This window comes from Corvus cornix, chromosome 11, assembly GCF_000738735.6.
Source record: "Corvus cornix cornix isolate S_Up_H32 chromosome 11, ASM73873v5, whole genome shotgun sequence".
In the NCBI taxonomy this organism is placed as follows: domain Eukaryota; kingdom Metazoa; phylum Chordata; class Aves; order Passeriformes; family Corvidae; genus Corvus; species Corvus cornix.
Window position 1 is genome coordinate 6869363 of NC_046341.1, and position 12023 is coordinate 6881385.

A 12023-nucleotide genomic window follows, 5' to 3' on the forward strand; every position below is an offset into this window, starting at 1 on the left:
ACACCAGAGGGTCCATCCAGCCAGGGGACAAGATACCTACAGCATAGATCCAAGGTCTGTGCAAGAGACTGGATCAGAGCCAGGACATCAGAGCAGCACTCACAACACAGCAGGGACCAGAGGCTCAAGCCTGAGCTTAGATGAGTTCCTGAGGCTTGGGCAGAGGGTTGGGGGGTGCTGTGGGGGTGAGTTCACCCACAGATGAGGCTGGTCAGGATGATTATGGCCAATTAGTGCCCTCAAGGCCTGACATTTGATGGTTTCTGTGGGGACATGAAGGGATGGAGGTGAGCCTGTGTGGAGTCCCAGTGACTACTCCTTCTCACAAGGTCAATCAAAACACCTGCTAATGACATGGTGCAGATGTTGTGGAGCTGGGAATGAAGCATGTGGGTTGGTAAGGGCTGAGAAAGGTCACTTCATGACCATGGGTCCCCCATCTCCTGTGGATTGTAGGAAAACTTCAAGGCACGACACGTATCTTTTGCACCAGCTGCAGAATGCAACCCTTGTCCTCCCTGAGCACAACAGACCTGGCATTAGTTATCCTCTGGACCAAACTCTACCCCTGAGGCAGCCCACGGAGCTCCAGGAGAAGCAGGGGAAGGTGTGTGGAGAGACCTTGGCACAGGGTCTTTCCCTGCACTGCCAGACACCAACACCAGCAAAGCCAGGGAGCGTGTGTCGCCCCAGCCCAGGGACTGGGCACCCAAAACTCCAGAGGAGCAGTCCCCAAGCAGCCCTGCTGGCGCCAGCTCTGACTGTTGGAAATGACCGGAAATGATTCATCCCGTCAGGCCTGGCTTGTTTGGACCAACTCCTCCTTCCTCGCCTGCCCTCTCCACAACAGAGAGGAGAAATGAAATTAAAGAAACAAGAAAGTGCTTTCATTTCCTTAGAGTTTCTTTACCCCCCCAAATGACCCTTCTGGCCTGGTGACTCAGCTGCAGGAAGTTTTCATTGACTTCTGCATCCACCTAGAAAGGCACGGGGCTGAGAGATGGTTGGGACCGAGCACTCCTGAAATGAATGGAAGATTCTCATCCCTGACCCTCTTGCTCCTGCCAGCTCCCCACTCCAGGCAAATCCCTGGGAACTGACCCTTTCATCAAGTTGCCTTTCCCACCTCTCCTCTCCAGCACCAGTGAGTAGCACATAAGGGCAGCCCAAGCCCTGGCTGGGCTGGGAGAGGTCCTATCTCAGCCCTTGCCCTCTTGCCTCCTTACAGAACAGACTTGGAGCATAATGTTTGTTGTCTCTGAGCTGCTGTTTGGCCATAGCTTTGCTTAAATAAAGCAAAACCCCAGCTGTTTGTTTTCTCTATTGCCTTAGTAGGATGGGAACTACAAATCCCTGTGAGAAAATCTATTTCCTGCAAACATTTGCAAGACCAAAACCCTTAAAAGAGATGGAGCAATAGCCTGGCCACATCCAGCTGTGCTGGCTTTGCCATCTCTTGATGATGCTGGGATGCTTTCCACAATGCTCAGTCATAGGTGTTCATCTCTGCATTTCTGCAGGGACCAGGGTTGGTAACCCAGCTCAGGGCTCAATCCCCTGAGGATGAAAGTTTTTAACGTAAGGACTTTATTACTTTTACTTCTATAAAAATGTACAGCTCATATCTCATGCACACACTCAATATACAAATGAACTGGAGCTTGTAACAGTCACTGTGCTCTACAGCAAGTGAAATTTTAACCCCCAGAAATGGGTGACACCCACAGGCTCCATCCTCCCTCCCTCCCAGACTTGCAGAGAGAGGAATAAATAGCAGTGTCCCCCGTCCTGGGTTTTACCTGTCCCCTGTGAGGGTGCCAGCACCCTGCCTGCAAACAGCTGAGGGACAGGAGAGGGGAGCAGGAAGAGCATGAGGACAGGGCCAGCCTGGAGAAGCAGCTCTCCCTGATGAGTCTCAGTGGGATCACGGCAGCTGGAAGACGGCGGGAGCAGGTGGTGGAGCTGAAAGCAGTGTCCTTTCAAAGACTGGTGGCACTCCAAGCGATCTGACTGGTGCACATCCATCTCCCCAGCACTGGTCCAAGACAAGCACTTCACTGGCAGCTAGACAAGTGTCCACTCCATTTGCTGAAGGGCCTGGAGAGTGATCCAGCTCCCGTGGACATGCACAAGCCATCTAAGACCAGCAACAAAATAGACAAGGCACAGTGTTTTCCAGTGCTGCCAAAAAGGTCTCGACTCCAAGCAGCTCAGACAGGACATCATACACATTCAAAAAGCTATAAAACTTCTTTACAAAAATAACATTTCTAGTGTTTCATATAAAAATAATGCCACAGTACATTGCCTCATGAGTTCCAGCTGTGCACAAGTGGGGTGCATGGGGAGGTGGCACTGACAGCCCGATTTGCCCTCTAGGAAAGTCAACCCCAACCAGAGTTCCACAGCTGGGCTGCTGCACAAGGAAGGATTTCACTCCAAATTCATCATTGCAATTGATCTGAGTGCATGCCGTACTTGCAAAGGCTGAGATGAATCCCCGGCTCCCCTCTCTCACGTCAACAAAATGCAGAAGTAAGGGATGTGTGATGGCAGAATGCAAACACGGTTGTAGTCTGTCCCCTCCCCCTGCAGGGCTGGATGGATGCCCTGACGGTGCAATCTGACAGATCTAACAGGCCACATTCCTCAAGCTCTGCTTTACAGCTGGCCCATCTTTTTTGATAATCTTGCTTATTATGTTTTTCCTTTCATTTTCTGCCTGCGTATTTATACTTAGGGATCTGATTCACTGAGGCTGGTTAGGATCTGACCCTTGATACGTATCTACTTACAAAGCATCATATCATGAAGACCTTTGCACCCTCCAGCAGAATTCATCCTAGAGTCAAAGATTAATAAGGGCTTTCAGGATCTGACCACATATAAAACGTAAGACTTATGTACAGCAATGTCAGGATGTGTAAAAATCAAAATCAATTTGGGGTTAAAAAAAGCCTGGTTCTGTTACAGTGCTTTCGTAGCCTGGTGATCAGTGCTATCCAAAATGGAAAAACTAAAATGTGGCTGAAATGTAGGACCGTGAACAGGCATTTTGTGCTTTTTTTTTTTTTTTTTTGTGTGGATCAGCAAATGTGCTTATTTCTAGAGAGAAAATGGGATCAAAAGGACGTTACATCTGCTGTGGTAGAGTAATTCCTGCATGGCTAAATCCAGAATTGCCTTTAGCTCTTCCAAGAGCATTTCCTGGGTTTTGTGCTTGCAGAGAACAGCAAAAATGTTCCAGTGATAACACAGAAATAGCAAAATTATTGGGTGACTTCTTCTTTTCTCCCATTTGCGAAGATTAATCAGCATTATCCTGCCCTGGTGTTGGATGCAGCTGGACACAGGGTGCATCAGCTAGCAGAAGGGATTTATTGCATTGATTTGCTGAGAACCAGCTCTCAGAATTCATCTGCAAGAAGAAATGCCCACAGCTGCTAAAAGGAAGGGCCTGACTTCAAGGAGGAGAGGGACTGTGGGTTGCCAGCTTCTCTGGGGGACCTTCAGTCCCCCCATCAGATGCAGTGTTGGTCACCTCTTTCTGAAAAGCTGGGCTATCCCTCGTGTCTCCAGCAAGAGAAAATGATGAGAGTAAATTCAATCAGCCCAAGGAGAGCTGGCCACCAGCTTCAGTCTTGGTCTGACAGAGCAGAGACCTGAAGTGCAAAGAAAGAAGCAGCAGAGAGTTTAAGTGCAAATTGTGTGGGTTTGGTGTTAAGATTGCTCAAGGTGGCTGAGCCCAAGTCCAACAGTGTGGGTGGGTGAGTGGCTTCTTGGCTGGGCCATGATGAACCACACAAAAATTCCCAACAGCAACTTGGAAGATCACATCACCTGGCAAAGAGCCACCAACAGCAATAGAACAGCCACAGCCTTTGTACGTAACAGTGCCAGTAGAAAAGAAGTGTCTCCCTTATTTCCAAAACACTGTGATTGGTCAACGATGAAGTAGATATATTGTTGGACATCCTGCTCTACAAATAAATCAGTTTTCTCTGTGATTTTTTTTCCCAGGCTTGCTTCCTACTGGTCACCAGTTCAGCATGAACAGCTTTTCTGCAGCAACACACATATAGTTGAGGCCAGAAATGTCCATGCCATGAAGCATTCAGATTACTTCCATTGGATAGACATTGTCTTGATGTCCTGCCTGCTGGTAGAGCAAGCCCTGTACCATTTCTCTTGATGTTTCTTCTGGTTTGACTCCAAATTTCAGATACAGCCATACAAGAACAACACTGCTAGCCATCAGTCCACACACCACAGAAACTGGGATGACAAAGTGCATTTGAGACTTCGACAAGAAGCTGGGCAGAGGCAGATTGTTTGGCCTGACTGTGATCATCTGCACTCTGGCTTGGCCTGAGAATGCCTGGTGAGTGGAAACTACTGTGTCTGAAGGCCCTTGCTTTCCTACAGGCGATGAATAATCAAATGTTCTAGTACTAAACACATCTGCAGGGGGACCAACAACCCTGTTGGTATGGACAGAAGCAGCTTTGTCTATGGCTGTGGTGGAGCTTAGAGTAGAAACTGAAGTAGTCTGTGGTGCTTTCTCTGGGACTGTTATGGTCTCCATACTGCCCCAGATGGAGGGGAGATCTGATCTAGAACTGCTGGAAGCAGTGTCTGGTGTGTTGGCTCTGGCACTTGTAGGCTCCAGGGATCCATTTGTAGGAAGTACAGGTTGGTCTGATCCTTTAGTAGCAAGCATCAGGTCTGAACTTGAGTTAGGAGAAGCTGTATCTTGAACAGTGGGGTGTGGGGAGGGTTGGCTGGAGTCCATGGCTGCTGCAACAGTTGTTGAAGATGCAGGAGAGTTTGAGGACTCTCTCTGTGCTTCTGGAGTAACCTCGGAGTGTGCAGCCTCTTCCTGTATCTCAGGAATGGATCCTGCAGGGAGCTGGGTGGGGTCCTGCCTGCCCAGTGGAGACTTGCTGGACACCTCTGTCCTGGCAGCAGGAGCATGTATTCTCTCTCTAACTGTTGTTCCAGACCCTTGGAAGAAACTAGTTGGAGCAGTGGCTTGAGATGGAGCCACTTCTGGAAGACCAACATGCTTCTCAACACTACCGGGCTCTTCTGGTGAGGTGGCATCACGTGGAAGTGGGGACACTGTGGCCTTTTTCCGGTCCAGTTTCTCTCTGATCTTCTTCACCCACTCTTCATCTGGATCTGCACAAATCTCCTTGGACTTCAGAGTGGTAAATCTGAAAATAAAAAGGGATCACTCACTGAATAAAGAAAACACCGGTTCAGGTGATCAGAGCTATGGGGAAAGTGTGTAGATAGCAAACACCGAGTATTGTCTGGATGATTCATCTCAGGAAAGGCAGGTGCCTCTGATATCTGACTGAATGAGTAGCAGCAGAACATGACTCATGAATGAAAGGATTTTCCCCTAAGACTTTTTCCTCTTTCAAAAGCATAATGTCCTGCTTGGACATAGCGTTTCCCTCCTGCACTCAGGGCAGAAAGCTTCACAGGCCCCAGCTGCCCTGGGGCACACATGAGTGAAGACAAAACCCTCTGATTTACTGGGTGATGTGAGACTTTCCGAGGTCAACCCAGCAGCTTCACTTTGGAGCCACTCCCTGGGTTGCAATAAAACGGTGTCAGTGGTGCGTCAACTTCAGCTTAAGTGAAAAAAAACAATTATCCCAAAGAAAAGAAACTGAGCTTGTCTCACTTCCAGACAAGCTCACAAGTCTGAATCTGTCCAGACAACGTATCTGCTTTCAGAGAAACACACAAGCTCTCTCCCCACCTGGTTCCTCTGCCCTGTTTTGCCAAGTACATCCCTCAGTCCCTTTCCCCAACCCACTTGGAAGTGGGGCAGCACTTACATGATGGCTTCTTTTCTGCAGCTGGGTTCGGTCCTGCGGTAGCTCCTGATCTGCTTCTCTGCTAACTTAGCTTTTGTAAAACTTATGCAATCTATTGAACACTTCAGAGGTGCTTTGGGTTGCCCTGAAATAAAAATTTCAAATTATTAAGCATTGCCTTTTTGTCAGGGCCTCTCAAAACCAGCACTGTTTCTTTTCCCCCTTCTTCAGGGAGAAGTCCAAAATTTGCCACAAAAGTTAAATCCTACAGGGTTTAACTGAGGGGGGAAAAAGCACTGTGAAAATTGTGGGCTTTTGAGACAGTGTTTCAGCTTGTCCTGTAGGATGTGCAAGCCCTTGGACCTGCAGGTCCTCTCCCCTTTGGGTCCCAGGAGGACTGGTCTCAGCACAATGCCCGGAAGATACATTTCTTCATCTGCCAAAGACCTGCTGCAACCCTCACCAGAGGGCTCTTGGTGCAGGAGATGCAGACCAGTGGGCAGGGTGCTCTGTCCTCTCCTTATCAGCCTTATCTCTTCCTCCTGCGGGACTTCCCCTCCAAGGAAGCATCCTGCCTCTCTGCTTGCTGGTACACGGTCTCTGAACGCCACCTGGGCTCAGAGAAAGGGTGCAGAGAAAGAACCTTTTGGTGAATGATGCTTCACTCCCACAGGTATCTCAGCAGCCCAGCTACCCAAACACATCTTTTCCACCTCCACTGGAAAATATGGTTTTCAGTTTGCAAAGTGTAAAAATAAACCCCCCTTTGACCCCTTCAAGGGGCACGGCCGGTCACACCACTGGGGACCATTCATGCCTGCATCCACCTCCAGCCTCCCACAACAGGCACTTGCACAACACATCCTGCCAACTTGTTCCTGACATCCCTGGGGGCAAGATTTACAAAAACAAGCCCTGATTTATCTGGGGCCCCTGTGAAGAAAGGAACTGGCATCTGGTTTCAATCAGGCTGTGTCTCACAAAATGTTGCCTCTGGTTCCTAAGTGAATGTGGTGAATTTTATGCAGTTCTGTTAGGAATGATCCAGGTACAGGTACAAGAATGAGCATCAATACAGGAGAACTCTGAATTATTTCAACCATTTACTGGGGAAACTCGTGGTTGCAAAGAAATCCCAAGCAAACCCTCCTGTGGCCCCTGTACAGAAGCCCATTTCCACCTCTAGAAAGTTAAAGCAAAACTCTTTTGTCACGCAATAATGTCTTCTGTGGCACTTTAGGGTCAAGAATTCCCCGCTCAGGGGCAGCTGCCTTCCCAATTAACTCTCATTAACCAGAGGATATTCTGCTGGTGTCCTCCACTTTCAGAAGCACAGTTCAACAAAACTGTGACAAGAGGGCCAGACCATCCCAGTGGTCAGTCCCTGACTGCTCCCAAAGTCCCTGTTCCCCTGAGAACCCCAAACTGATTCTACAATTATTGGCACCAATGAAAATGGTTTGTATTTGGCTGAACTCCTGGTAGGTTTCTCCCAGAGTGGAGGAGCTTGGAAAGCACCTTCCAAGGACAGAGGGATGCCACAGGGAGGATGGAGCATGGGTGGAGGATGGTCCTCCTGGGGCACACAACCCCACTTCTCTGAGTGGCATTTGAGTGTTTGCCAGAGGGATCTGGGATTTCTCCACCCAGGACCACTGCTCTTAGGAGCCACTGGTACCTGCTTTTCAGGACAGTTCCTCCAAAGACCCAGGGAGCTCCACCAGCCTTTCAGCAGAGCCAGCCCGATTTCCTCATTGTAGGGAAACGGATGTTTGGCCATGGGTGAGCAGAGTCAGGCAGTGCCAAGCAGGCAGCAGGTTCCCAGGGCAGGGTAAGCTTCCTGGGGTCCCTGCTGCCCACTTTTCTCGGGCCAGCCCTGGAGAACCTGCCCAGAGGTGTGAGGAGGGAGAAGCTCCATCCCCAGCTGCCCGTGCTGTCCTGACTCCTGTCCGGTGGCAGCAGGACACGGAGCTCAGGGGCTCTTTGCCCCTCCCCCTTCCCATCGTGGGAGTAGATCACCCCTTGGTCCTGGACAAAGTCCAGCCTTGCCTGCGGTGCTGAGAGCCTGTGTGACAGCCCAGCACCCCCCTGCTGAAGCGCTGCCTTGGGCAGCGATCACCTGGGCCATGGGCCACTGACACCGAGCCCGGCCGCGGCGGAGCGAGCCCACCACGTCCCGCTGCTCCGAGCTCGCTCGGCGCCACCCGCAGCTCGATCTTTGTCCAGAGAACCGGAGAGCGTTTCCCACACGCACACACCCAGCAGGTGACAGCCCCCGCCTCACGGTGACGGCAGCGCCGGCACCCTCAGGACAGGGTGCAGTCTCCTCAGACACCCACCCTTTGCCAGCTGCAGTCTTCCTGCCACGTCCCCAGGGACATGAAAAAAGGGGGGAAAGAAGTACGTTATGCTTTTTTTTTTTTTTTCCTAATACAGGTTATCAGGACGTGTCTCCGACACTCTCCCCATCTGCCCTCAGGCGTGACAAAAGCCATCACGGGGCTGCTCGGATGTCCCTGCTGCCAGGATTGCGGCCATAGGCTTCCCCCGCACTGCTTCCCAAACCCAGCCAGATCCTGCTAGGAGATTGCCTGCATCCCACAGAGGTCCCTATAGCCTGATCCGGTGCCACCTTCCCCCTTCCCCGGCCCCATCAGCATCCCCTCATGAACGTGGCTCATGGAGCTGTGGCTCACCTCCAGCCAGGGTCACCAGGCACAGGGCCCACAGCAGAAGCAGCAGGATCTGGAGACAGACAGCCTTCATGTTACCGTGGTCGGCAGAAGGAAAGGCGGGCACGGAGGGATTACCGGCAGTATTTCCCACTCCCGGCTGCTTATTGCATCCTCCGGAGCAACACAGATGCTGCCGCTCATTCCAGGATTATAAAGCTCCGAGACAGAGCGTTAGTTGTTATTCAGGTCCCTCACACGTGTCCAGGGTGACGACAGGAGGCGGAGGGAAGAGAGGGAGAGAGGGGAGGGAATAGCGACTGCTATGGAGAGGGATGGCTCCTGGAATTCCCCAGATGTACTTATACCAGCTTTTCCTAACACATGCAGAGCAGCCCCAGACTGCTTGGCAAATTATTCAGGGACTTTCAGGGTTCGGCTGCTGCCTCCTCCTATCCCACCAATGTCTCTTGGACTGTGCCAAGGCATCACTGTCCTTAGGCTTGTAAAGCTCTCCCCACCTCCAACTACAGCTCCCCGCTTCTCAGTAAGCTCATTAATTACCACAAATGCAAAAGCAGTTATTCCTTTCCTTTTTGGCAGCCATCTTAGAACAGCAGTCATTAGGCCAAAAGAGATGGAATTTGCTAATCAGGATTATGAGTTCACCAGCTACACTTTGATGTCAGGCCAGGCTGCCTCTAAGAAGCACCACCAAAGGGAGGGGTGAGCAGGGACCCAGTGACTCTGCAGGTAGCTCCTGTGCCCGGGCCGTGCTGTCTGCAGTGTGTGCTTGCTATGACAGCCTGATTTTTCCCATACACAGGGGCTCAGACATCGGGATCTTGCTGATGCTGAGAGCAGGAGCACGACACCCCCAGCTCTGCAAGAACCAGGCTGTCTGGGGACTTTCTGGCACCAGCCCCAAGCCAGGTCAGAAGCGGACATACCAACAGTGAAGTCACATCCTAAACCTTTACTTTCTCTTTTATCTCAGGTCCCAGCAAACAAATCAAGACTGAGTCTGAGACTGCCCCCGAAATCTTTTTGGTGTTTTCTTAGGACTGGTGAGAATCTGGCATCTCTGTTCTGTGGGAAATTCCAACTGTGCCAGTTGGGATTTTAGTTTTCAAAAGAGAAAACCCCCAGTTTTTTATACAATGCATTTGGTGAAAATCCCAGCCTGTGACTTCAGCTTTTGCTTATATTGTATTACAAGAAAAAGCCCATTTCAAGGAAATAAAATAAAAATTAAAGCTTGAAATAGTCTGTTTGATCCAGCCAGAACAGAACACGCTGTGTCTATTGGGATGTTTTCTGGGTCTTCCCCAAACAGTGTTTTCTCAAGCTCCACAGAGCCTTACAGGAAAATTTTGTCCCAAGAAGTGGCATTGCCTGAGGCCATTGGGCACCTCAGCTGCTGGAAGTGATGGCACAGCCCACACATGCTCACATCTCCCCTGAAGAAACAGGTTCTGCTTCTTCTGCAAAGGCTTTGCTGCCAGAGATAGGTAAAACTGAGGAAGGGCTCTAACATTCAGGTAAATGGGAGGGGGAGTGCTTTGTTTGCCAAAGGCATGACTTGCCATAGGCATTGTTGTTTTAAGGCACAGACTGCTCTCTGGAAGATAATGCAGCTGCTTTTCCTCTGCAGATTGGGCTGGAGGTGTTTTATCTGGCAGAGAACTCCTCTAGGTCACTTTTGGACATCTCCATTTGCTCTCTGTGAGCTCAGCAGCTGGATTTGGAGGTGGCACAAGGAAATTCCACAGCAGGAGTGTGGAGGGCAGCTGCAGCCTCAGTGTGGCTTTGTAAGACACCACGAACCATCAAGTGCTGGCAGCAGCGAGGGCCTAAGCCACCACCAAGCCCTGTATTTCCTACCAAAAGCAGGACACAGAGGCACAGCAACTGCCTCTAACAGGAGCAGGCAGCTCCAATGAGTAGTGACAAACCTGGGCTGCAGCTGGCAGAAAACTGGCACCATCATTCCCAACCCACTTCCTATACCACCCTCCCATCCCACGTCTGCTCCTCCACACCAGTGGCAGACCCTTACTGCACTTCTTTGGGGTCTTGCAGCATTGAAGAACCTAAAGTCAGAGGATCTGATTTATTCCAGGAGATATTCTTAATACAACTAGTGGTAAACCATAGGTGTTGTGTCAGTCTGACAGTCAAGGATCTCAGGACTCCTCTGAGCTCATCTTACCTTCAACCGATTTTAGCTTCTTTAGTTACAGTAGGAATTGTCTGGGCACTTGTTTTCTCAATTTGATTTGGTTTCACTTTAGTTTCCAGAAATAGCAGGTCATTTTTCAGTGTAGATCTGGACTTGTACATTAAAGTGTGACATGGATGAGTGCAGGCAGGCAGGTGACCTCCTACACAAGCAATCCCAGTCCACAGAGATGAATCTCAGCATCCAAGAGATGGAGTGTGCAACCCTGAGAGTCAGGGACATCCAGCCTGCAGGGAAACAAAGAGCAGAAAAACCGAGTAACTGGGAACCAGGGCCAGCTTATCCCAGCCTGTCCCCATTCCTCCTTAGGAGACTTCCTGAGGTTACCCTTTGCACCCAAAGGTTCTCTGAAGAGTGTTACAGCACCAAAGAAAAGCAGTAGATAACAGAAAGAGGGGTGGTTTTTCCCCCTGTGTGTGACTACAGTATGGCTGAGGAAGGCTTGGAAACACGGACAAGGGAAAAACGTTCGCAAACATTTGCCCGTGCTCCTGCCATGGAGTGTGGGCAGAGGGACCACACACTGGGCACTGGGCACCAACAGGGGGTCCTGCAACCTCTGGGCCTTCCAGCACTGCCCCAGGTGTGACCCTTAGCATGCACAAAAGGATGTCATGCCAGACAGTTCAGTGTCCATGCTGGCATCTGGGCTCTCTGCCTCCAGCTCCTGCTCTGCTTTAAGGACATTTTTGTATCAGGATGGATGTTCTGCTACCTAAACGCTGGTTTTGATGCACACAAAAGGAGAACAAGGTCTGCTGGGGACGTTGGTGGCAGGCACCAGGCACACTCAGAAGCCTGATCTGCTGTCATCCCCTAACCTTTGGTTGTTCACTGGCTACCCTTAGCCAGGAACTCGGTTTATTGCTCCAAACCACAGACACCACAGGTCAAAGTGCCAGATCCCATCTTACCCAGGAGAGATATGAAAGCAGCTCCAGCATTTCCCACCCACCACAGCTTTGCCAGGACTGTTCACAACCAGCCTGAGCTGTGCATAGGGTCAAGGTCCTCACAGGTGGAGGGAATATATGACTCATACTTGGGGAATTGCTCGTGAAGGCACAAAGCACCTTGAACCTGCAAAGCTTTATATGCAAAACAATATATAAAGAGAATGTGGGCTGTGTCCTAAACAAACAGGAAATGGCCCAGAACACCTCCCATCTCCTTCAGGGAGTTTCCATTCTGGCAATTTTTGCTATTTTGGTTCTTTGTGAAAGAAGAACTGTTTTTTTACAGTAGATTCGTATTCCTTGAAATAAGGTGAAGACTGAG

General features: G+C 50.2%; 1 protein-coding gene across 1 annotated transcript; it reads right to left on the reverse strand.

The window, feature by feature from the left end:
* Positions 1 to 1564: 1564 nt before the first annotated feature.
* Positions 1565 to 8786, reverse strand: CX3CL1 (C-X3-C motif chemokine ligand 1). Its single transcript, XM_010403451.4, has 3 exons — positions 8528 to 8786; positions 5853 to 5976; positions 1565 to 5216 (listed from the first exon to the last, which is right to left on the reverse strand). Exons 1-3 carry the CDS (start codon positions 8595 to 8597, stop codon positions 4115 to 4117), a joined length of 1296 nt encoding a protein of 431 aa, XP_010401753.1. The 5' UTR covers positions 8598 to 8786; the 3' UTR covers positions 1565 to 4114.
* Positions 8787 to 12023: the final 3237 nt, after the last annotated feature.